General features: G+C 38.5%; 1 protein-coding gene across 1 annotated transcript in view; it reads left to right on the top strand.

The window, feature by feature from the left end:
* Window positions 1-26822, top strand: part of LOC111147573 (malic enzyme 1) — a 181688-nt gene that overhangs the window by 152049 nt on the left and 2817 nt on the right. Inside the window, exons 10-13 of the mRNA XM_022503681.1 lie at window positions 11537-11642; window positions 12986-13128; window positions 16174-16347; window positions 24024-24122. Of these exons, the coding sequence (XP_022359389.1) occupies window positions 11537-11642; window positions 12986-13128; window positions 16174-16347; window positions 24024-24122 (522 nt within the window). The remainder of the gene's footprint in view (window positions 1-11536; window positions 11643-12985; window positions 13129-16173; window positions 16348-24023; window positions 24123-26822) is intronic.

Here is a 26822-nt window from a genome sequence, read left to right as displayed (position 1 = left end):
ATAATAAATCTAAAAAACATTGAGTTGCACATAAAATTATGAAAGTAAATGTATAAAATATGTATTAGCTTAAAACATATTATTTTTAATGCCTTTCTATATATTCCAAATCCTCCTAAGCAATTATGTTCTTTTAAAGCTAGAAAAAAAGTTTTAAACTAATATAGACAAATTTTGCCTTAATAAAGAGTGTATGTATAACTTTTTGTGGCAAGTGAGTATAAGAAAGTAAGATAAGACAGGAAGTACTTTTACAATATCTCCTGAGAATCAAATAATAATCATTTTATTAATTTTATTAACTTGAAATGTAATTTTTTACAATATAAGAAAAACATAAAGTTTAAAATTTTTTGGCTTAAAAACTGCTATAGCTTTGAAGAATCAGCATAAATAGAAAAAGTTATACATTTTGGGCACACAATTTATATCATGATCATGAAATGAGATTTGCTGAATGAAATTTCCTCCTGGTCAAGGATCGTACTAGACTCTGGGACTCAGTAAATCCCTTGATCTCAGGAGGCTCACAGACTAGTGGGAAAAAATCAAGCTGAAAGTTATGTCTCTATATAAAAGTGTTATAGAAATACGTTCTTGCTACCAGGGGTGCCCTGGAAATGAAGTTCCCAGCTACACTGATGAGAAGAATGGGCCTGCGGAGGAGGGTTCCTAGAAAAGGTGTTTCTTCACCTCAGTTTGAAAGGAAGAGTTAGGAGTTCTTGAGTCTCCACAGATGTCTTAAATGTCTCCTATCTGAAAGTGAGACAAGGGAATTATTATGGAAATTTCACTAGGAGATCTTGGCTGAACCTGTGATCATGTCTTTCATCTCTCTGTGTCTTCAAAGCCTTGCATAGTGTCTAGCACATAATTGGCAATAAATATTTTGTTAATAAATAAATTGATTGATGAATGGCCTTCCAGGCAGAGGAAGAGTATTTGCTAAAGAGGATAGTTCACTATAAAAGACATTTAGGGCTTAGATTTGAAAGGAAGCAGATGACTGACCAGTGACAAAAGATCTTCTAAATCCTGACAATGAACAATTGAAGAAACTTATGCAGAGAGGCTTAGTGTCTTGTCACTCTAGGCATTGTGGAGGATGGATTGAAATGAGGGAAAACGGAGTAAAGGAAACTAGTTACAAAGCTGTTGTAGTAATAAAAATTCATTGGTGCCTGAAATAAAGCAGTAATTATGGGGGGTGAGTGAAAGACATTTAATTCAATAGATGTTTAGTAAACAGGACTGGCATACTTAGTAACCACTAAATATGGAGGGAGGAATAGGGTAGGGTGGTATAGGCAGGAACCTAGCAGGACTCCTTGGGTGTCTGGATAAATGTTGTGGCCACTACTGTAGAAAAAGAATAACAAAGAGATCATGTTTAAGAGAAAGATAATGTAATTCAGCTTGGACATAGCAAGTTGAAGTTACCTTTGCAGATCTCATGGAGATGTCCCCTTGGCAATCAGAGGTATAAGACAGACACTCAGGATAAGGGTCTTGGCTTCTGCAGATAGAGATTTTGGGAGTATCTGCATGTAAAAAGTTGGAGCCATGGAAAAAAAGATATACAAATTACATTATATTTAGGGATGTAATACATGTAAATATCTAAAAAAAAAAAAAGTGGAAGTCTGTGATTGTGGATTTCTTTTGTGATTTCTAATGACATCTTTATGTGAAATCTTTATAGAAAATATACAGATTTTAGCATCTCAAATAATTTTAGTATAGATTTACTGAAGTGAGACTCCAAATTCTGTGGATTACAATACTTGGAATAACTGTGAAGTTTGTTGCCTAGACCTAATCAGTCACTCTTACCTCATGCCTTTTACTTGCCAAAATAAAGAACTGCATATATTCTGCTTGCCAAGATAAAGTTACATTTTAAAAGACTGTTATATATTTAACAGCTTATGCGCTATTTAATATAAAAGAAGAATGAAGCTTCAATTAACCACTTTTTCTTTCAAGTTTTTAAAAAGTCAAAATTATTATGTTGATTTTTGTTACAGAACTAGTAAGTCTGAGGATAACTTGTAAATTAGTGTAATCTTGCTTTTAGATATACATGATTTTTTGTTTGTTGTCCTTTATACTTAATACTTTCACGACCTCTCCTGAAAACCAATAAGAATCATTTTATTAATTTTATTTATCTGTCATGTAATTGTTTATAATACATAACATATAATAAACTCCTTCACTTTTTAAAGACATAAAACCAGAAACTAAAAAGTATACTGTGTGGTTGCCTCATTTATGGAGTTCTAGCATCATCAGACCAGGTGATAATTATTCTGGCAGTGAAATGGCATTGGCAGTCTGCAAGGAGGGCCCTGTCTACAGATGCATGGAGGGGCCCAGTTAAACTCTGATAAACTGATCACCTGACAGCAGAACTGGCCAGTGCAATGGGGCAAAATATCCAAACAGGCATGAATTCTAAGAGAAAGCAAAAGAAAACCCTTGTGGAAGAAGTCTTCTAGTGCCTGTGTGTAGGAAGGAATAAATATTTATCAGTAACAATCCATAGTTAATTTTTTCTATCTATCCTGGGCCATGAAATGCTAACCCCAAATCTTGAGGTCTTTGCTACCTATCCTTTCCACCCACACCAGGACATCTGTGCTTTTGAAAAAGGTAGTAATTCAATATGTTTAGCTATATCTTCTCTCCTCTCCTAAGAATCAGCACAAAATAAGGGGTAGGGGAGATTGAAGAAATAATAACACTCAAAAAAAAAAAAAAAAATCTCAGCTATCCATAATACATTTGGTATAATTAAAGACTCTTTAAAAACACACACACAGGATTTGGGATTTCTATAATAAGAAATGCCCATGTTCACTTTGCCAAAAGAAGGCAAAAAGTGTTTCAGTAAGGGATCCTGGAAGTGGGATGAATAGACAAGAAATCTTCTATATCCATATCCAACGGACAGGAGTAGCATAAAGAATATGGACTCCAAATCAGATTTTGAAAGAAGGAGGAAAATGAGCCATTGGTGTGGAAAATAGAAGTCTGAAGGTGTAGGCAGTTGCCTTAATACTGCCAGACCTAGAGGTCCCATTCCAGTATTTTCTTCATCTAAACCAGTTCTTCAAATAGACTTTGAAAATGGTACAGCAGTACTGGAGAGACCTTGCTTTTTGTCTTTTGATTCTTCTGTTTTTGGCAAGTAGAGGCTTTCAGTAGTGCTTGTATTCCATTTCATGATTCCTGGCCTTCCTAAGTCACCAGAAAGAATCAAGCCTTTGGGGGAGAGACTGTGGGTAATCTGTGTTTCTTACTGGGTAGATGTCTTCTGGTCAACATCTGGCTTTGGCTGGCTGGGAGCTGTCTGTGCTGTTGCTGTGATTCAGAAAGCAAAGTGTTCTTGCTGAAATCATACACCTTTGCCTTTCATACAAAGGTTATCCATCTTCTTTGTGATTTGTTTCTCATTCCAGGAAATTCAGGAGATTTAAACCTCATTAAATATTTTTCATTGTATGTAAAGTTGTCAGTCAAACAAAGCAGTACTAGAAATCTGTGAATAATAATTGGTTGTTCTACAGCTTTTCTTCTTTAGTAAAAGAAAAAGCATTTTGTATGTTTTTGAAAATATATCACATATCTTTTTAAAATGTATCTGGTAGAAATCTGATAAATCAGTTGGTGCAGTGATTCTCAAAACTGATCATCATCTTAGTCACCTGGGAGACTTTAAAAAAAAATATTTACAGATTCTAGAGCCTCCTCCTAGACTTAAATTAGAATATCTGAAAGCAGGGCTCAGGAATCTCTTTCCTGAGGTGAGTCTGGTGCTCTGGAAAGTTCAGATCTGGCTCACTTTCATCACACTGTCCTCACCACTAATCCAAACTGTTTCTATAGATGGAGAAATCAACATCCATGGAAGTCTCAAAGGACATGCCCTAGGTCATGCGTGAAGGGAAGAGCCTGGGGCTGCGATCCGGAGCCTTAGTCCCATGTTTTCTCTCTAGCATTTGTGGATGGCATTTTTCTGTGTCTCACTGGAGAGCTTTTATTTACTTTTCTGAATATCATGAGATAGTCATGAATATGAATAATTCATGAAAATTGAATTTTTTATGAATAAAATGAATAATTCATGAAAATTCAGGAGTAAAGTAAATTTATTTGCTGTTGGCTATTAGAATGCATTCTGCTATTAGTGATTTATTCATGTCCCTAGCCAATAAAATTTATCACAAATTAATGCTGTATTGATAGCAATCCATGAAAATGAATGGATTTCCATTTTTAGAGAGATCATATGTGAATTTATTTTAAACTGTATACCAGAAGCAGTGTGGATGTATTCGCCTTGTCATGTAGTTTGTCAGTAGTTGAATGGTCAAGAACTGGTTGTTTTCTCAGACTGGGAACACCAGATGCTCTCAGTAAGCCTTCACTGTGATTCTTTTCTTGATTCTTCTACCTCGTGCTTTGGGCCAGGCCATTTTTCCATGGATTGTGTGGAATCTTACTGTTTGGCTAGCCTAAGCACTTTTTAAAATAAACAAAGCAGTGGCATGTTTTCCTCTTTTTTAGTCTTTCCTATTCCTATTCTATTGATAGTTCTGGAAATCTTCCAGATGTTCCTTTCCCTTACCATCCTTTTTGTGGGGTTTCTCCTTTCTACTTGAAGTAAACCACAGGGGAAGATTGATCATATTGTACTGCTATTAAAGAAGGAAACGTGATAGTAGAATGCAATAATAGAACATTTAAAGCCAGATTTAGGAAGTGTGGTCTTCCTTGACCATATTCAACATTGGTTATTCCAGTGCAGTTTTCAGTTCTATGGTATACAGAGGGGAACAGGAGCATATGAGAGTTCAGTTGAGCCACTAACTATGATAGGGAAGAGAGATGGGTTCAAGTAGAGAAGTAGATTAAAAACATCAGGGTTCCTCCCTTGGGAAAGGAGACAGTGTGATTCAGTATCTGTTTTCAAATATACAAAATGTTATTTTTTAAAAGATTTTATTTATATATTTGAGGGAGAGAGAGAAGGAGGGAGGGAGAGCACAAGTGAGGGGAGGAGCAAAGGGAAAGGGACAAGCAGGCTCCATGCTGAGCATCAGAGTTCAGTGGTGGGCTCAACAACAGGACCCTGAAACCATCACCAAAGCTGAAACCAAGAGTTAGATGCTTAACAGCCTGAGCCACCCAGTGCTGCCCCTACGCAAAAGATTATTTACAGCCAATGATACAAAATTGAAAAAAAAGGAATTGTATTAAATTACAGTGAGCAAGAATTTGGGAATAAAAAACAACAATTGTTTAAGTATAGAGAAGTGGTAGAATTTACTTTGCTATGAATCTGAAAAATTTCTTGATTTTAATGTTTTGCTCATTGGCCTTCCCAGAAGATAAGGGTTTGTCAAGGCAGTTTCCTCCTGATTGTATATGTGCTGTTTTCAGATATGAAATGAAGAGACTACTAGCCTAAAGGTCCCGGATTGGTTAGATTTTAAGTTAAATTGTTATACAAGGAGACCCCAAAATATGGCAACTTAAGTTAAAATTTATCTCTTTGTCACTTAATAGTATGGAGGTAGGCAGAAAAGGGGCATCTGTGTGTCTATCATCTATCCCTGGGTACAGAGAAGCTTTCCAGGTCTCACTGTTCCAGCCAGCCAGGGAGAGAGGGTGGGGAATGGATGGGGCAGGGATTGGGAGGATAGGGATGGGGACGGGGTAACTGGGTCAGAAGTTGTACACATCACTTTGACTCCATCCTTTTGACCAGAAAAAGTTTCATGCCACTCTAGGCTGCAAGGAGTCTAGGAAAGAGTATCCACCTGGGTAGTAATGTGATTGGCTAAAACTGGGAAGTTTTATTATCAAAAAGGAGTGAATGAAAAAAAGTTGTGGGTTTTTTTTTTTTTTTTTTTTAAGATTTTATTTATTTGTTAGAGAGAGAGAGACAGAGCGTGAGCACAGGCAGACAGAGTGGCAGGCTAGAGGCAGAGGGAGAAGCAGGCTCCGTGCCGAGCAAGGAGCCTGATGTGGGACTCGATCCCAGGACGCTGGGATCATGACCTGAGCTGAAGGCAGCCGCTTGACCAACTGAGCCACCCAGGCGTCCCAAGTTGTTTTTTTTTTTTTAAAGAGAGATTGTACACCTAAAAATTTAAGATTTCATATTGTGTTTTCACAATAATATAATTAAAACAACAACAACAACAACAACAGGAGAACATGAGGTACCTGGCTGGCTCAGTCAGAATAGCATGCAACTCTTGATCTTAGGGTTGTAAATTTGAGCCCCATACTGAGTAAAGATTACAAAAATAGAACTTAAAAAAAAATTAAAAAAGGAGAGCATGACTATTGGTGGACAATTAGGATTCTCTACCATAGATGAAAAGGGTTTCAGGATTTGGATATAAAATTGGTATGACCTTTTCAGGGGGTGACTGGTTGGCTCAGTCAGCGGAGAATGTGACTTTTGATCTAGGGTTTGTAAGTTCGAACCCCACGATAGAGGTAGAAATTACTTAAAAATAAAATCTTAAAAGAAAAAGTAATATGACATTTTCAGATACTATAGTAAATTTATTGAATTATATTTGCATAATGCTTACATTTTGTCAGGTGGAAAACAGAAAAGACCAGTAGGCAAACCCTGTGATACACTGTCTTCTCTACGAGTTACGCATTTTCCCAGCAGCTCTGAAGATTACATAACATTGTGTTGAGGTGACTCTAGCCAGTTTGAAGTAGTTTGAATAATTATCCTGAGATCTTTTTCTGTTAAAGAACATAGCACACATTAAAGTTCCCTTGTCCATAAAAACATTGTGAAATACAAATCTGTAAACCTTAGAAGAAGTAGACACATGGGGCGCCTGGGTGTCTCAGTCCATTTAGTGTCTGCTTTCAGCTCAGGTCATGATCCCAGAACCTTGGGATTGAGCCCCAAGTTGGGATTCCTGCTCAGCAGGAAGCCTGCTTCTTCTCCCCCTCACACCCCACTCATCTGCTCTCTCTCTCAAGTACATCAGTAAAATCTTTAAGGAAAACCAAAGAAGTAGTAGACACAGGGCTCACTGTTCAGGAATGGCTGTAATGCGTATCTGCATTAGTGAGGAAACTGCTGTTAACTGCGGGCTGGAGAATCAGTCTCTGCCAAAACAGGAAAGCTGCCAGATATGGTGGCCGCTACCACCACCATTACTTGGGCCTCACATGTGGGTGTTGGGCTAAACACTAGAGATTCCTGCTTTTGCCTGAAAACCAACAAGCACTACCACATGCTTGGGGAAGGCTTGGGGAAGAGCCATATGGCCACTGCTTCATGATGTGCATTGTCTCCCTCAAAGTCCTTTGAAGGTACCTCAGCTTGGTGACCGCTGTGTTGAAAGTAGAAGCTCTAGCTGCAAGATCTCATTTAGCCCTTTAGCCTCAGGTGTGCAGGAACCATGCTAGAAACAATGTGGAGTTCTATAGCATTTGCCATGTCTAGCCTCGGGTAGATGTTAGTCTAAGTTCTTGCCTTTATACTTGAAATTGAGTATATGCATTTCTGGGGAAGAGCAATAACCCAAAACACATTGTGTTTAGTTTAGAATGCTGGAAGCTAAAAGTTATTATTCCCTGGAAATATGTCTCCCCAAGCTGCAACTTTATTTAGTATCTGTCCTAGAAATTTCATTGTTGTGAGAACAAAAATAGTCATGAATTTTAGCTTATATTATTTCCAGAAATAGTTCAGAAATAATTTAGTTAAATACTATAACTCTCAAATGGTTCCAAGTTCTTATTCCTATCCAAGACCAGAATTTTTCTTTCTTTTCCAATAATGCAAGATTTTTTTTTAAAGATTTTATTCATTTATTTGACAGAGAGATAACGAGAGCAGGAACACAAGCAACGGGAGTGGGAGAGGGAAAGCAGGCTTCCTGCGGAGAAAGGAGCCTGATGCGGGGCTGGATCCCAAGACCCTGGGATCAGGACCTGAGCCAAAGGCAGATGCCTAACAACTGAGGCACAACCCACGTGCCCCCAAGATTATTTTCTTGGGCAAATAAGTAAGCAGTAATAAGAGCATTGAGGTACAGATAGATTGTAAAAGCATTACTTTAATTAAATCATTTCAGGAAAAGGAACCTCTTATCCCCAAAACAACAGATAAGAACAATGAGTAAAAAAAAATGATGGAATGTATAATTGAAGTTAAAACTATCCCCTGAATCCAAAAAAATTATCCCCTGTCTCACTCAGCTGTTGCTGAGTTATCAAAAGCCACAAAATCTCAGTGACATGCAACAATAAGGATTTATTTCTCACATACCTAAGGGCTAGGTGGAGTAGTTCTGATAACGATGGCCGGGTGGCTCTAAGTCATACGTTGGGTGCAGGTCTTTTTCACAAGGTTTTCATCCTCGATGAACCAGACAGCTAGCCAGGTGATATACTTTTAAAGCACAAATAGCAAAGGCATGAGAGAATAAGCAGAAACAACAATTACTCTTAAGGCCTAAGCTTGGAATTGGCACACTCTCATTTCAGCATCCATTTTATTGACCAAAGAAATTGCATGTTCAAGTCCAAAGACCAGGGCTTGGAAAGTATAACTGCCTTTTGTGGAAGGAACTGTCAAGTTACAATGCAAAGAACACTGACACAGGAAATGGATGATGAGGAATTGGGACCTGAGTCAAAGTCTGAATTATCAAAATATTTGGAGGGAGTTCTGAGGTACTCCCAAATGCCTGTTTTGTTTTGTTTTTTTCATTTGTGACTAATAAATCATCATTAAACCTGGACTTTGTTTATATATTAGGATAATATTGAATTAATCTCTGTAATTGAGATATGTAAATGAAATAGATTTCCTGGCTGAGAAGCTAAGAGAGATGAGGATAAGAGCACCGGGTAGCCCCTCCCTGCAATTTGGTGAGAATTGTAAAGATTTCAGTATTGTCGTACATTTCTTTATATTATTAAAAGGGAATTTTTAAAAAAGTCATGTCTTGGGGCGCCTGGGTGGCTCAGTGGGTTAAGCCTCTGCCTTCGGCTCAGGTCACGATCTCAGGGTCCTTGGATCGAGTCCCGCATCGGGCTCTCTGCTCAGCAGGGAGCTTGCTTCCTCCTCTCTCTGCCTGCCTCTCTGCCTGCCTATGATCTCTCTGTCAAATAAATAAAATAAATAAATAAATAAATAAAAAATCACATCTCATAAATACAAAAGAAAAACTGAGAATATTTAGTGTTTACTCATGAAATCAGTCTAGGTTTGCATAACCTATTGGTTGTTGGACCTACGACTAATTCTGAAAAGCCTATGATAATAGGTTTTACTGAACAATTTGATGCTTCCTAATAAAAGTGGAAACTGAATTTACTTGATGCTTTTGACTTTTTCTTAATGAACAAGATGAATGAATGTGACCTAACTGTACTCAATTTAATATTACTGGAGACTAGAATGTTCTCTCAAGTGAATATGAAACAGTAAGCTTCAAATTTTGTTCTGAATGAAGTAAGTTTTTTTATTGATATATAATTGACGTATCATTTTGTGTCAGTTTCAGGTATATAACATAATGATTAAAATTACTGTGAAGAAGAAAAAGAGTCATAATTCCAACAGCTATAACTTTGGTACATTTCTTATAGTTATCATCATTAGTCATTTCTTAGTTCTAAGAGGTTATTTATCTAACAGTTTCTTCTGAGACACTGAAAAATAATCTTAACACTAACTAGAAAAGATACCTGTATGCCCATGTTCACTGCAGTGTTATTTACAGTAGCCAAGACAGGAAGCAACCCAAGTGTCCATTAATAGATGAATGAATAGATTAGAAAAAAAATGACATACACACAAAATAAAATATTATCTTTGCAATAATTTTAATTATGACTGCAACTAACATTGAACTCTTGTTAAAAACTGGTACACGCGCACGCACACACACACAAACACACACAGAAAGTAAAACCTGGCATAATCCTAAGTACTTTTTTTTTTTTAAGATTCTAAAAATTTATTTCTTGTAGGGAGGGAGAATGCGCAGGGGGAGGGGCAAAGGTTGAGGGAGAAGAAGTGGGAAAGAATCCCAAGCAGACTCCACGTGTATTTTAAAAACAGAAATAAGGGCATCTGAGGGGCTCAGTTGGGTAAGCATCCAGCTCTTCATTTCGGCTCAGGTTATGATCCTCAGGGTGTGGGATCCGCATGGGGACCCCTCAGTGGGGAGTCTGCTTCTCTTTCTGCCTCTTCCCTCTGCCCCTCCCTCTGCTCACACACACTCTCTCTCTCTAAAATAAATAAATCTTTAAAAACAGAAATAAAATGGTCATAACCTTTCAAAACAAGAAATTTGTACCATCTTCAGGGGTAACAATTTATAAGCAATCGGACATATACCATTTAAGAACAAATGTACCAAAACAAACATACCATTTGTAAAGCTTTTTCTCCAGGACTATACTGTGCTACATGTATTATTGGAAAGACTGAGTTTCAGCATCTGCCCTGGGCAAGTCCCTTAACATCTCAGAGCCTCCGTCTCCTCATGTAAAATGACTCTAATTACTTGCCCTACTCCTTCCTTTTTTTTTCCTTCAAGATTTATTTATTTGAGAGAGAGAGAGTGAGAGTGCACATGCCTGCAAGCATGGCGGAGGCAGGGCTGGGGTGGGGGCGGCGGCAAAGGGAAAGAATCCCAAGCAGACTCCCCACTGAGCGCGGAGCCCAGAAGGGGCTCCATCTCACGACCCTGAGATCATGACCTGAGCCAAAGTCAAGAGTCTGACTCTCAACTGACCAAGCCACCCAGGCACCCTGTAGTTGCCCTGCTTCTTAAAATTGTTGAGGGGATCATATGAAATACATGACAACAACTTGTAAGTCTTAAAGCTCCATGTAACATTAGGCGGGGCTTTATTATTTTAAGTCAAAATCCTAAAAATTTGCAGCTAGAAAATTATAACCAGATGTTTCCTAGATATAATACATGACACATTTGTAAATAAAACATTAAGATAAAAATATGCAAAGCTAATTCTTATTCAGAAAAATCAAACTATGGTATAAATACGGCATCAAGTTCTATTTTTACTCAATGGTACACAATTTGGAAGTACTGTGGCCGAAGCCAGCTCTGCATTCTAGGAGACTGTTATTTAACACAAGTAATGTTTAGTAAATGATATTTAAATGACATTGCACATTGCCATTTGTTAGTGCTGGTTTTTCACGAATGTCTGTAGAATGAAGATTTTTAATATTAAATAATAGTCCAGAAAGGGAAACACTTAAGTTTTTTCACTGTTACATCCCCATTGCCTAAAACATTTTCTGAGACACAGTATCTGTTGAAAACTGAATGAAAGAATACTCTGATAATTGGAAAAGAGAGTGTAAGAACAGCTATAACACATGGTACATGAAGATGTTAATAAGTCCAAATACCAGTAATATGTATAATATTCTGACATTTCTTTGGCTCACATATGTTTGGCAGATTTAACATTTCTTTTTATTTGCTTTACTTAGGGAAGAGCTGCCCTAACACAAGAGAAGGAGGAATTTGCCCATGAACATGAAGAAATGAAGAACCTGGAAGCCATTGTTCAAGAAATAAAACCAACTGCCCTCATAGGTAAACTTCTCCCTCTTTGCAGTAAAGCCCACCCTGACCCCATTTTGGCCTGATTCATTTTCCTACTGATTTTTAAGGTATAATTTAACTTCTTTGAGATTTTGACATTTGGAATTCACCAACACAATTACACATTCACTGAATCATTAGTACCCCAGGGACACCTAGATTTGTAAATTTAGTATGTACCGCCTTCTCAGTCTTACCAATTCCAGCCCAAGTGGGGGCCCCCTCTGCTAACTCGGTCAACCTCTCGATCCTTGGCATAATCAGCTCTTCACCAGGCTTGATTACTCCAGATAGACAGTGGTTCTCAAATGGGAGTGATTTTTGTGCCCAAAGAAACATTTGGCATTGTCTGGAGATGTTTTTGGTTGTCACAACTTTGGAGGGGTTGAAGGTAAGGTGGTGAGGGCTACTGACATCTAGCGGATAGAGACTAGGGGGTGCTGCTCAATATCCTACAATACACAGGAAAGCCCTGCCCCCCCAACAAAGAATTATCCAACTGGACCCTCCTTGAAGACAGGAACTGTATTTATATTCCTCATAGCACTTAACACAGGAGCTTACATAGTGCATGTGCACATAAGATCTTTAATATAGTCAAATTTAATGTGGCTAAAAAACTCAGCCATAGTTATAAAACTTTATGCCTTATTTTGTGTATATATAAAGTTAGTCTTTACTTTGTATCATACTTCATTCCTAGAAGCTCTTGTGAAACAGGTCACAGTATCGAGAATAATGATATTGATCATAATAAAAGCAAATACTCTATAACAGAAACTGTAATAAGCCTTTATTGCTATTTTTTATAAAATACTATATTTGGAATATTTTTTTTTCCATTTCTATTATGCTAATTGCTTTATTCTTCTGTTAGGATTCTTTCACTGAATAATACTTAAATTTTACAATTGAATTGAATGATTATCTTAAATGTTAGCACTGGTTTATAAAGCATAATTACTTTATAGCCTCAGAGACTAGAATATACTCATAGAATTGTTCATACAGAGATAACATATACTAGCCACATTTTAATTTCCTAATATAAATGTTTGTAATCAAAATACCTAGTGAATGGATCACTAACTCAATGTATTATGAACTGAATATTATATCTGGTTTTTCGTATAGATACTTACAGATTTGTAACCCTAAAGATCATTGGCATGAACAAACTTACCTCTTTTTTGTCACTTTAATGTAAATATTCTGTATTTTGTTTAGGATCTATTAGAAAGTGACCTGACATGTCTCATTGTTTTGAGGGCAGGGACTTCTTAGATTAATTAACCAATGGTAGTCTATTCATTGGTTTCTCGTTTCTACATTAGGAGTTGCTGCAATTGGTGGTGCATTCTCAGAACAGATTCTCAAAGATATGGCTGCCTTCAATGAACGGCCTATTATTTTTGCTTTGAGTAATCCAACTAGCAAAGCAGAATGTACTGCAGAGCAGTGCTATAAACTAACCAAGGTAAAGCAAAAGTATAACTTATTTCTACCCTCCCCTCCCCATCCCCCAGCTCCGCCAGTGCTGGTGCAGACTGATATTTTAATAACCTAATTCTTATTCCTTGTAGGGGAGCCAAGGATATCTAAGTTTCTTACCACTTAATCTTTAAAAATGAAACAGCCAAGATTGAAAGAAAAGTGAACAACTCAGAATGGATAAGAGCTATTTCCTTTTCTAGAATGTTGTTGTACAAATCCTCCTCTTTGGTAAAACAAAATAAACTTTGCAGTGTTTATTTGACAGTTTTCCTCAAGTGATTTGGAAGTATCTAAGATTGAAGTACAAAAGCTAAAAAGGAAAAAGTTTGATTCTAGATGCTTATGAAAATAACTCTCAACGAGCTATTTCTGAACATTGAAGCATACAGTATAAAACCACAGTTTTATTTTTGCTTTGCTAAATCCTGGGTTTGAATTGGACACCATGGATGGTACATTTGGGCGGCCATTTTGACATCCAGCCGGGTTGCGATAGGAGTCCTCAGAGCTTCAGTACTTCACTGTTTCTTAAAAAATAGCTTATTTTATACTATGTTTGTATTAATATATACTTGACTGATAGGTTGACAAGAGCTTTCTTCCTTTTAAAGACTTGAAAATGTCATTACCACAAAATAGTGGTTGAGTCATATATATCTAGCACATTTATTTTGGAAATAAATCCAAAATGAACTGGAGAAGGTAAACATGACATAAAGTTAAGTCACTGCACAAATTAGTACTTGATGGCCCTGCTTCTTTAATATTATAACCTTAAATGCTCAGTACTAGAATTATTGAAATTGTTGGCAAGGAGCTACTCTGTTGTTTATCTTTCTTATTTGAGATGGCATTCAGTCTCCTCAGTAATTTTAATTTTCAACCCATCTCTAGACTGGGGAATTTGCAGGGCATCACCTAGGTAGTCCTTAAGTCTTTACAAGGGAAAACAAATTCCTCTGGGCAATAAAATTTTAGCATGGTGCATTGCACATAGTAGGCATATAATAAATAAGTGTTTATGTAGTGATTTTGCCATATATCTCAGTAGGTGTGAAGAATTTGGAGACTCACCAATAATAGACACAAACACAATTAACCAAATTTATATAATTGTAGTTTTAAATCTGAATGTGTCTAATATAAAGGGTCTAAACTCTTTCTTATCCTCTTACTTAATGTTCTATGTTATTTTAAAAAAAGGAAATAAAATTGAAAGTCATTTTGAGGCTAAAAATTTAAATACTGGTTCAGCCAAAGGGCACAAGCAAAGACGAGTAGAGATTCAGGCACAGGTGAGGTGAGGTTAACCACAGGAAAGGTTAAAAATATAAAATACAGAAAGATTACTGAATCCTGAAAAACTATAATCCAACATAGTATAGAGAGATTTTCTTCCCCATATTAACAATCCACATACATAAGAGTGCTTAGCTGTCATTTATTGAATGTCGTTCCTCCCTAAAATGATGATTCTAAAAGAGTAGGCAGGCACTGAAGGCAGGAAGAGAGATAATGTTATAGGTCTTTTTCTCAGATACAGTTTTTTGAAGATATATAATCTATATATCAAGTAATAAGCTATATTAGAGTTTCTTTTAATAAAATATTTTATCTGCTAAACAGAGCAAAAGGTATCAGACTTGTCTGAAAACAGAACCTAATGTTCTCTAAAATGTAAGTGTTCTACAAACATCTAGATGAGAATTTGTTTTCTTTCTTATATATTTTCGCTACTTGGGAGTCAAGATGGCGGAGAAGTAGCAGGCTGAGACTACTTCAGGTAGCGGGAGATCAGCTAGATAGCTTATCTAAAGATTGCAAACACCTTTCTTATATGTTTTCATCTTTTTATACCCTAATGAAGGTTGAATCATACAACTTTACCTATATACAAAAGGTATATTATGGTCTTTGTTAAAAATGAATATTAAATTAATACTATTAACATTTTAATGGATTTAGACTCTAAATAGGGGTGAAAGTTACAGCCCAGCCTGTGATCATTTAGATGATGTCTTGGGGATTTGGTGCTGTGGACTTCTCAAATAGATTTCTTAGATTGTGATATTTTATTTGTCAAGGGTTTCCTATACCTTCTTTAGAAGCCTGACTGTTCTCAGCTATATTTCCACCCTCATCTTTGCAGATCAGTGTCTTCCTTTTTTTTGAGAGAGGGAGAGAGAGAATACGTGAGTGGTCGGGAAGGGGAGAGGGACAGAGAGAATCCCAAGCAGACTCCATACCCAGTGCAGGACCATCATGGGGTTCGATCTCGCAACCTTGAGATCATGACCTGAGCTGAAAGCAAGAGCTGGATGTTTAACTGACGGGGCCACCCAGATGCCCCTCTTCCTTTGTGATTAGCAGTATGGAATTGCAGCACCTGGAAAGCCCTAAGTCACTGCCATCTGGAGTGTGCGATACATGAGGTTTCTCCAAAACAGTGTGACAAAATATGCTGATTAGAGAAAATATGACAACTTTTGACAATTATTGATAATCTAACCTTCCTTTTATTTGCTTATTCCATTTGTGCCAAGGAGTTTGTTTCCTACATGATTTTCTATATAATTCTTTACAACATAGGAAAACATAAAATTTGTCCCAGTGATTATGTTGAAATGTGTAGATCCTTAAACTCTAACCTAAAATGTCATTCTTCCCAATGCTCTAATGTTAACCTATCAATTTTTTTTTATCCTCAGAAGTCTATAATCTGAAGCCCCTATAGAAATGGTTGCTAGGCTTACGAGTTGGACCCCTGCAGAGAAGAGAGTGGTGATCTCAGGGTATCCTGTGCTTTGCACACTTCTCTGAGGAGAGTGAGACAGAGAACAGAAATAATCATCCACTCCAGAACTTACTGCAAACATCATAAAAACTTGCCCGGACTTATTAGAGAGTCAATGAAAATTAGTCTTCTTTTAAGCACTCAGTACTTTAACTATGGAATAGTTCTGTTATGATACCTTCGTTTTAAAATATCACGCTTCTTTTTAAAGTTAGTTGTGTGTCTGTGTTGTAGGGGCGTGGGATCTTTGCCAGTGGCAGTCCTTTTGATCCAGTCACTCTTCCAAATGGATGGACCCTGTATCCTGGCCAAGGAAACAATTCCTATGTGTTTCCTGGAGTGGCTCTTGGTGTCGTGGCTTGTGGACTGAGACATATCACGGATAAGATTTTTCTCACAACGGCTGAGGTATTGTAAAATACTCTGTTCGGGGCGCCTGGGTGGCTCAGTGGGTTAAAGCCTCTGCCTCTGCCTTTGGCTGAGGTCATGATCCCAGGGTCCTGGGATTGAGCCCCGCATCGGGCTCTCTGCTCAGCGGGGAGCCTGCTTCCTCCTCTCTCTCTGCCTGCTTCTCTGCCTATTTGTGATCTCTGTTTATCAAATAAATAAATAAAATCTTAAAAAAAAATACTCTACGTTCACCAAGGCTGTATAACACCAGATGAGCTCAGTGTAGGCGGTTTAATGATTTCTTTATATAACTTCTCAGCTCCCTCCCTATAAGGTACAAAGTCAAAAGGGGAAGAAAATCTCTCCTAGTGAACAATAAAGGGTGGGTAGCTGGTTCATACTGAGTCACTAAATAGAAGGTAGAAAACTGTTCTGATCTCTTATGAGGAACCCTTTTTTGTCTTCACACTTCCAATCGAATTCTGTGACAGTAGTGACACAATTAAAAATATCGTTTCCACATCATAATGAAATGGTAAGTATTTGCATTTCTCCAAAACTTCCTCAATAACAACAGTTTGAAGGTTGAAAATGAAAGTCTTATTTGGCATAGTGAAAAAGTATTTATCACTGAGGTTCAGGGCAGAAAATAGAAACTAATATTTTAAGCAGCAAGAAAATTAAAACAGGGAATTAGTGTTTATTAAGTCATAAAAAGACAGATGTGTATTTGAGTGTGGACCTTCAGGAAAGATTCTCAGAATATCACACAGCAGACCCAATAGGGAATATTAAGCTACTCCTAGGAACTGAAGGATCTAAAATTTATCCTAGCTGCAAGATAACAAGTTCTCTTGCCACAGTTTCATAGATGTTGGCACAAAAGCCTTGAGTCAGAGACCAAAGACTTTATTACTTAAGGCACAAGAGGTACGATAACCTTCAGGTTCCCATCACTTCCCCTTACCCCCCAAGCTTCAGGGCGATGGTACAATGATCGGGCAAATATTTGTAAAATCATGCGCTTTTGATAATCAGAATGTTCATCTGGTTGATACCATGTTTGAACAGGATGCAATTCAGGAATGAGAAATTTGAATTTCCTCTAAAATTAAACCACGGTACAACATTATAACTAAACTGAATTAAATAAAAATTGATTAAAATTCAAGTATTTTCATCTTGCAAACATGCTGTTCTTTCTGTTTGAAGGGGAACTCTAGGAATATAGATAAAGAATCTTACGCTATTGATGTGATCCAAGGATTATAATCCCAGTGCTTAGCAATTGTCCTCATTCTGTGAGAACAGGTGTCTGAAGGCTATAATGTTCGGCTCCTTTCTTTCTCTTCACTGTGCTAAAAGCATGACAGCTGATGTCTCAGAGTTTATTTAACTCAAAAATCTTGTTAAACATAAGTAGATGTCTAATTACTCAGAAAGATTTTGAAAGCTGTTTATACATTAAAGAAAATGTAATTGTTGTTCTATGGAACTGTCACATCAAAGGGGGGAAAAGATCTTTTACTCATTGTAGCCTATGTTTGCTTTCCTAAATAACTCCAGCACCATCTAGTGACAAGGTTCATGAAAAAAAATTCTTTTATTTTCTATCCAGGCAAAGTAATAATTACTACATAAAAACGTTGAAGAAAAAAAAAAAGTAATGTCTATAGTTTTGTTCTTATCATAGATAGTGATCTCTCTGGCGAAATCATTTTGGCCTTTCCCCTGATTTTCTCTCAGGCTTCAACACAACATTCCTGATTTTCATACCACCTCATTGTTTGTATTCTTTCCTGTCCCTTTTAACTAAGAGCATTTTTCTATCATTCTTTTTTTTTTTTTTGTCCTTTTTTTGGGTCCTTTTTTCTTTCCTTTTTGTTATGCTTTCGGGGATCTCATCCATTCTTTTGTTTCAGTTATCTTAATTCTAAAAGTGGCCAAATCTATGTATCTCTGGTTTTATCTTTTCCCATGTCTCCAGTTACCTGATGGATATTTTCACAGAAATGACCTGCTCCTTAAACACAAGATGCATAAAACCTTCTCACCCTCTCTCACCCTCAATATTTGCATTGCTATTAGTAACACCCTTTTCTAAGGAGACACTAAAGCTTAGAAAAGCCTGACATTCTTCCATTCTACTCATCCCAAAGCTTCAAACACAGTGTGCATACATACACCTGTATAACTGCTCTATTATCCTGCCTGGAAAACTCTGAGAACTATTTTTCACCTATCAAAGCCTATCCTCTGCTTAGGTCCCATCTCACACCTGAATCCTTCTGTGACCACTGTGGCTCATCTTGATCTTTTTCCTTAGCCATGGCTGTCTTTATCAAACACTTTGACATTGAGTTTAATTTCTACTTGTATTATGCTCTTGAGAGCTTTATGTTTGAAACAGTTAAGTGTTGCCTTATAATTACATTGTAAATTATCTTCTTTAAAGACAGTCTTTCATATACTTCTTTCAAAACACCGTTAGCACCTAGCACAATGCTAAAGCACATACTAGAAACTTAGTAAATACTTACTGAATGGAGCTAAATAGAACTAGTTATATATCTTAGCAAGAAGAATAAATGCAACACCCCAGATGCTCACTGCTAGAGGGCCCAAAGAGGGAAGTCCTTGTCTAGATTATATTTTGTAGTTAACAAAGTTTACAAGTAGGAGATCTAGGTGAATCTTTTTGTTTGGCAACCCAAAATTTATTAATTTAGGATTATTGCTGGAATAGTAGTTGGGTCTCTTATGGAACTAGAAATTGCATGGATCAGTATCAATCCTGAAGATTTTCTGAGCATTTTTATTACACAAAGAGATTTCTGGCTTTCCTGGTACTCTGGCAGCCTTCTGGACTCTGATAAGAGCACTTAGTTCTCCACTGGGTTAGCCCTCCTGGCCCTGCGTTGTCTGTACAGCAGCCTGGGAACAGACTTTGCACCTCCTGTCCACACCTGAGATGCAAGCCTCTGTCTCCTACCCTCACACTACTCCTCCTGAGCCATCTGCTCAGCACTTGCCTCATCCCACCCCCTTCCTGATGTCTGTCCAGAGGACACTAGAGATGACCCCCATAGACAATAGCATCTGGAGGAAATGGATTCATTTCAGTCACTGGACAATTGAAAATCCATCTGCTGTAACATTGCCAAAATGAAACGAAGAGAAATCATTTGAAAGTGCACCCAGTGTGGTTAGAGACACACTAATGGCATATCAAGAGCCCCAAATAATTTTTGAGTGAATGAGCTAATAGGTGAGAGTGACACTAAGACTCTTGTAAACTCTCTCCTTTTCCCCAAGTCAGTCCCTTCCATTTTAGTGGTTTGGTTCCTAACAGTAGGCTTCCCATTGTCACCTGTTGCTGCTTGACTCTGTTCCACAGTTTCTTGGCTCCCTCTCTGTATGACAGGCATCCATGGAAAGCAAAGATTTACACTGATTCTTCTTGACTCAGCCATCTTCTAACTGTCCTCAATCTCTTTAAAATGATACTGTGTACCATTCTTGAGAAGAAACAATGTTGTTGGATACCAGCAATATGCCAATGGTGAGAGGAGCATTATATATATTATCTCCTAGAAATAATTTGCAGTTGGTTGGTTATATAACTTGCCTCCAAATCAAAAAGCTAATAAGCTAGCAGTATGTTGTAGAGCTAGATCTGACCCTAAAAGCTATTTTACTTTCCATTCTGCCATGCTGGTCGCCATCTGTTTTTTTTTAAAGTGAAATAGCTAATTTGATTGAACACTTACTTTCCCAGACAATGTGGTAAATTCTTTACTGGTGTTGATTTCATTTAATCCCCTGAATTAGGAATTATTACTAGTCTTATATCACCAAAGAAGAAACTAGGCTTAGAAAGGTTAATTAACTTGCCTGAATTCAATTCAAATTGCTAGAATTTGAATATGGACCTACTTCCCATCAGAGCCTGAGCTTTCAACCACTGTGCTAATCTATCCTTTCAAGATCGAGCTACTCATTTTTTTTCTCTTGCCGGTTAAATAACAATACTGGATCCCCACTCAAGTTTTTGCTTTAACATCGAAGAAATGCTACCTGATTTAAATCTGCTAAAAATCCTTTATAGAAAAACAAAAAGTAACAAGATTTTGTAAGCAGCCTATATTCAATGGGGAATCAACATAAAATGGTTTTATTTTGTCCCACTCGTTGTTTGGAATAATTCTTTATCAAGTCTTTCTCTTCTTTCTCTTAATGGCATCTCATTAACATTCAGTTCTGTTTCGATCCACTCATACTTTTAACGAGTATTAATTAAGTACCACTATGTGCTAGGCGTTATTCTGGGTGCTGGGGATACCTCAGTGAACAAGGAACAAGGATTAAACATCTGTCTGGTTCAGAATTTGTATCCAGTTCAGATATCGTGTCCTCTCTCTCCAGTACAAGAAGCCTGCAGCAGCATCTGGCAGAGGGTCCCCTTCGCTTTTACTGGCCCCCCACCCCAGCACCATGAGGGGCTTGGGGGAAAGAGTGTGGCCAGGCTCTGAAAAACCTTCTCCCCCTTCTCATCAAGGCCTATTCCCTCAAATGTATTGGAAACAGGAAAGAGGGGTGTGGAAGAGGGTAAACATGTCTTTTATTAACTCTCCACTTTGTTAGGCCATCAGGCCATTTGAGGCAGGGGCCAGCATCTCACTTTCTTGTGGGGCATGTATACAGGAGTTTAAAGGACACTCTGGGGCATGACCTGAGAGATTGGGCTCCAGCTCAGCCTCCCTCCCCTCCTTTGGCTTTCCCAGCCTGTTGGATTGTCCTCTGCAGTGGTCACTCAGCCGTGGAAGCACATGCCTTCCAGGGGTACAAGCTGCTCCCCAGCAAGCCCCCTCCCCGTTCTCTTCACCTCTACTTATATATGCATGTCTGTAACTGCTCAGGCTGAGTAGGGAACAGAATGCCAGTGCCTCCTTCTTGAAGTCACCTCAAGCCTTCAAGAGGAGACAGCATGCAGCCAAGAAGGGGGGGAAGCCACTGCATTAGCCACTAGGCCAGATCGTGGTTCAAGCGACTGTCCCTGATCCTCCCCATATCAGCATCTGGGAAGGGCTTGCTGTGTTTGTGGGGGTGGCATGATTCCACCCCCTCTTAGGTTCTGAGGGAGGTGACAGTCCCCACTGATTTGGTGGCTTCATTATAATGTCAAATACTTCATCCTCTTTGCACTAGAGCTGGGGGCCCTGATCACCAAATCTGGGGCAAAGAAAAAGTTTTACTCAACATCCTGTTTCAAAGGCAAGAAATAAATGAGTTAAACAGTGTCTTTATTATAAAATTCTTTATGATCAACTTGTGTCAATATAATTATACTTTTTAATATTTTGCATAATATGTGATGTTATATTGATCAAACAACAGTTATACTAGTAACTTCATCTTGCTCTCCTTCACCCCACACCCCTGCCTAAATATCCTTGCTCAGACGTCCTCAGTCACCCATAGGATTTCACCAGAACTCCTTAATTTGGCATTGACTGTGCTCCAATCCTTATTGTCTTTATGGACCCCTCTCTCCTGATCAGGACACACGGGGCTGACTGAGTCCAGCTCATATATCTCTGCCTTCCATCTGAATCTTCTTTCTGGAGGGCCCACCCCTTCCCTGTTGGTCTAACTCCTAGTTCTCCTTCAGTCCCATAGGCAAGCTCCCTCCAGTGTTCCTCTGGATTTCGTTTAACACTCACATTTCACCTTTAGCCTAGGCTTTCCTATCTCAACATTTTCTTTCTCCTTCACTAAATTGTAAGTTTCTCAAAGGCAGGAACTGCTTTTTTAACCTCTCTTGGTGTTATGCTCACTCATGTCTTTCATACTTGCTGATGGAATAAACAATTGGAGAAATAATTTCATGATTAAAATAATCTAAAACATATTAAGAAATACAGAAAAATAAGTGTGTGATTATTCAAAATGTTTCAAACGAGTAAGGTTTTCTCCTTCCTCTCTGCATCCTCAGGTCTATTAAATAATAGACCCACTGGTTTAGACTTGCCCATTGAAATACCTAATCAAAAATTTAGAGCTGGAGGGAACTTCAAGGTTGCTGAGTCTACCTCTGTGCCCTAGAAGCTTTAGCAAAGAACTTAGCATATAGAACTTTATTGTTGAACCATTTGAGAGCAACTTACAATATTACGTCCCTTTATCCCTAGATATTTGAGGACATTTTTTTTTTAATGTGATCTCTGCACCATCTTTCAATTTAGGAACTTTAACACTGATATAATATTATTATCTAATGCACAGTCCAGAATCAAATTTTGCCAATTATCCACAAAAAAAGGCCTTTATAGCCTCTAAACTAATCCTTTAATCTGCAAGAATTTTTCAGTCTTTCCTTTACGGTGCTGACATTTTGGAACATACAGGCCAGTTGTTTTTTACAATGTTCCTCATTTTGGGTTTATCTAATTGTTTCCTCATGATTGAATTCAAGGTATGCGGTTTTGTTAGGAGTACTAAATGCCTAATAATGGCATCCTTCTCAGTGCATCCCATCAGGAGGCATCTAATGTCAATCCCTCTCATTAAAAAATATATTTTATTGAGGTATAATTGACTTACAAAAAGCAATACATATTTAATTATACAACTTGATAAGTTTGGAGATAAATTATATATACCTGTGAAATGATCACCAAAATGTATGCCATAAATAATATATCCATCACCACTGAAAGCCATTCCCTATTCTCTTTATTATTATTTTGTGTGGTGTGTGTGTGTGAGAGAGAGAGAGAGAGAGAGAGAGAGCTTGAGAGAGGGAGATAAGAACACTTACTGCAAGATCTACTCTCTTAGCAAATGTTTAAGTATATGCCATTTGATTTAGAAAAAGGGAAAGGTCTGGGGATACCAAATGCTGAGGCCAGTTGGGTGATTTGGATAATTCAGAATCTGGGTAAATCGAAATCCTCTTTGAGTGTGACTCCAACATGGCTTTCTTAGCCTCCTGCTCTACCTCTTGTGCCAGAGTATAGGAAGAGAGGAAAAAATAGAACAAGACAAAATTGGAGAGCAAGACAAACCATAAGAGACTCTTAATCATAGGCAACAAACTGAGGGCTGCTGGAGGGGAGGGAGGTGGAGGGATGGAGTCACTGGATGATGGACATTAAGGAGGACACGTGATGTAATGAGCACTGGGTATGTTATTTAAGACTGATGAATCACTGAAGTCTACCTCTGAAACCAAGAATACATTATATGTTAATTAATTGAATTTAAAAGTAAATTAATTAATTAGTTAACTTAAAAAAGGAATATGTGAGCCAGGAGAAGCAGCATGATCAGCCTTGGCCCCCTTCCCTCTTGTACTGTCAGGGTCCTTTTCCCTCCCCTCTGTCATCCTTCTCTGCCTTCCTTGACCCTCTCCCCACGTTCCCCTACTATATGAGAAGGAAAAGCCTCCAGCACTTCATGGCACAGTAGAAAAGGAACTAGAGTAAGAGACAATGCAGAGTCCATTCCCATCTTTACTAATGATGTGATCCCACCAATCCCTAAGTCTCTCTGGAGTCAGCTTTACCCCTGACAAAGGGAGAGACGAAATTAGATGATCACATTAATGTGACCCACATCTATACATCACCACATGTGACCATTCATTTACTTACACTTAAGTAAAACATGTTTTGTCTTTCTTTTTTCGAAAGGTTATAGCCCAGGAAGTATCAGATAAACACTTGGAAGAAGGCCGGCTTTATCCTCCTTTGAACACCATTAGAGATGTTTCTCTGAAAATCGCAGCAAAGGTAAAACCACTCTTGTTCAGGTCTCATTATGTTTCCTTCCTTCTATTGCTAAATATGCATTTTTAGGTGCTTCCTTTGTTGGGTCCCCAAATAATGGGTCCATGGTTAAAGGAGCGAGACTGATACAAAGCGAAGGTCAAGCAAAACTTTATTTCGTGCCAAGCATCAAGAATCAAACCGACCGTCAAACAGACTGGTCGGGGCCACCCCTTACAGAGAGGGCGACCCCTCCCTGCTTTCCAGACTAACTTTTATAGAGCAAAGGCCATGTGGTTGGGTCTGGCCACGCACAGGTGGCCAGTGAAATTGTAACACACAGAGAAAGCTGCACAGTCATGCTAGGTCACACATAAGTGACCAATTGAATTACAATTTAGTCTAGTAGATATTTGAACTAGCCTATCACCTTGGTCAGAATTGGCGCCCAAAAGGCTCCCAAAGGGTGGGGCCCATACTCCTTGGTAACTAGGGAGACAGTATGCTCCCCGCCACTGATTGGATGTCTCCACCTGGCCGGACTCATCCGGGCATGTGGGCTGTTATCTCCACCTGACCTGACCCACCCTTGTATTTGGGCTTTGTTACCTGGGACTGGTTTCCCTGACTTGCTTTTAAGTAAGTTCCCCGGTTGGTGGTGGGGGGGGTCAGGATCCATTTACGTTTTACAGCATAAAACAACAAAATGGCTGTTCAACCGGGGTGGGGCCGCTCTGGCTGAATAGGCCCTTACACCTTGAGATTTACATTTGTATCAGCTTATTTTGTCAGAGAAATGAGACACAATGCTTCAGCAGAGTCTAGTAACTACACTTCATCCCTAGGAATTGACAAATTGGGCTGAATCATTAATTGCCCTATCATTCCTTTTCTCTTCCATAATCTAAATAAGTTAGTAGGGTTTCATTTCAGTTAGGTTTCCCCACTCATCTTTTTTTTTTTCTGCTTATTGTTTTCCCTATCACATTTGTGATAGAGTCCAAAATACTGCAGATGTGGTAGAGTAATATTTAGATCCCGAGTCCCCTGTCTTGTCGATGTAGCCTTTACTTACAGCATCTTCAAGATCACAACTGATAATACTGGGGAGGGCAGGGTCGGGTGGGGGACGCAAAACAATGAGGGCAAACAAAGCTTTTGGGCTGACAGATGAGCTGTTGGAACAATTAGCCAAGAAGAACCTAAACTCAGAGAAATTTTCTTTAATTGAGATGAGTGAGAAATTGACCTTTTTTTTTGCTGCATAAATGTGTTAGCCTACTAGGGTTGCCATAACAAAAGCCATAGACCCAATGGCTCAAACAAGAGTTTGAAGGCTAGAAATCTGGGATGGGGGATTGGAGGCTGGATTTTCTCGGAGGGCTCTCTCCTTGGCTTGTAGATGACTGCCTCCTCACTGTCCTCGTGCCGCCTTTTCTTTGTTACAAACATCCCTGGTTCTCTTGGTACGAGAGACATACCCTTCCTGTAAGATCACTACTCAGTTTGGGTCCGGGCCCACCGACCAGCTTCAATTTAATTTAATTACCTCTTCAAAGGCCCTATCTCCAAAGAGAATCACACTCTGGGGTACTGGGGATTAGTACAGATGAATTTTGGGTGGCAGAGGTCAGCCCGTAATGTTTATGTTTGTATGTTTTATGATTAAACTGGGGTTTCTCAACCTCAGCACTATGCACATATTGGCTGGATGACTCCGTTGTGGGGGTTATCCTGGATGTTATGGAATGTTTAGCACATCTGGCCTCTACCCACTAGATGCCAGCAGCCTCTGCCCCGTTGTGACAACCAAAAATGTCTCCAGACATTGCCAGGTGTCGCCTCAGGAGCAAAATTGCTTTTGGTTGAAAATCAAAACCATTAACAAATTTATCAAAGCAATACCATATTTAGGACTCCCATACCATTATTTGTCTCATTGACTGAGGGAGGGAGCATGCTTCAAAAACCACATAATAGGGGCGCCTGGGTGGCTCAGTGGGCTAAGCCTCTGCCGTCGGCTCAGGTCATGGTCTCAGGGTCCTGGGATCGAGCCCCACATCGGGCTCTCTGCTCAGCAGGGTGCCTGCTTCCCTTCCTCTCTCTCTCTCTGCCTGCCTCTCTGCCTACTTGTGATCTCTGTCTGTCAAATAACTAAATAAAATCTTTAAAAAAAAAAACACATAATACTTCAAACTATAGATGATCTGCTTGATTATGATTCCACAAAAGAGTATCCTATTTTCTACTATTTATATCTCCTAGTTTTTAAGGAGTTTGGATTGTTAATGTCCCGGACAACACATTATCATGTTAAGTTCAATTTGAAGATTTAAATGAGAAGGTGTTAGCTTATGATTGGAGTAGAAAGTACAAAAGCATCCTTTTCTGAGCCTCAGGGGGAGTTCAGAAAGACTCAGATATTATACCTAGAATAATGGGAAAATGCAGAGTGCAGAGACAGAAACTGGGAAGTCAAGACAAAGAATTAAGTCGAAGGAGGAAGTTAGGCTAAGGGGACCACAGGCTTGAGGTTTCAGGGCACATTCGTATACAATCCCTACAGTTCCAGCAAGTTGATGGAAATGACTGAAGCTTAAAGAGACACTAGATATAAAGGTGTGGGCAGTATTTCCGTATGGTTATGGGGGAAGGGCCAGGAGTGGTTGGGGCGACCAAGACAGCAAGTATAGACAGGCAAGAATCAAGAATAGAACATGGTTT

The sequence above is a fragment of the Enhydra lutris genome, unplaced genomic scaffold (genome assembly GCF_002288905.1).
Source record: "Enhydra lutris kenyoni isolate GAN:26980312 unplaced genomic scaffold, ASM228890v2 scaffoldscaffold17, whole genome shotgun sequence".
NCBI lineage: Eukaryota > Metazoa > Chordata > Mammalia > Carnivora > Mustelidae > Enhydra > Enhydra lutris.
This window is presented reverse-complemented; position numbering and strand designations above follow the sequence as displayed.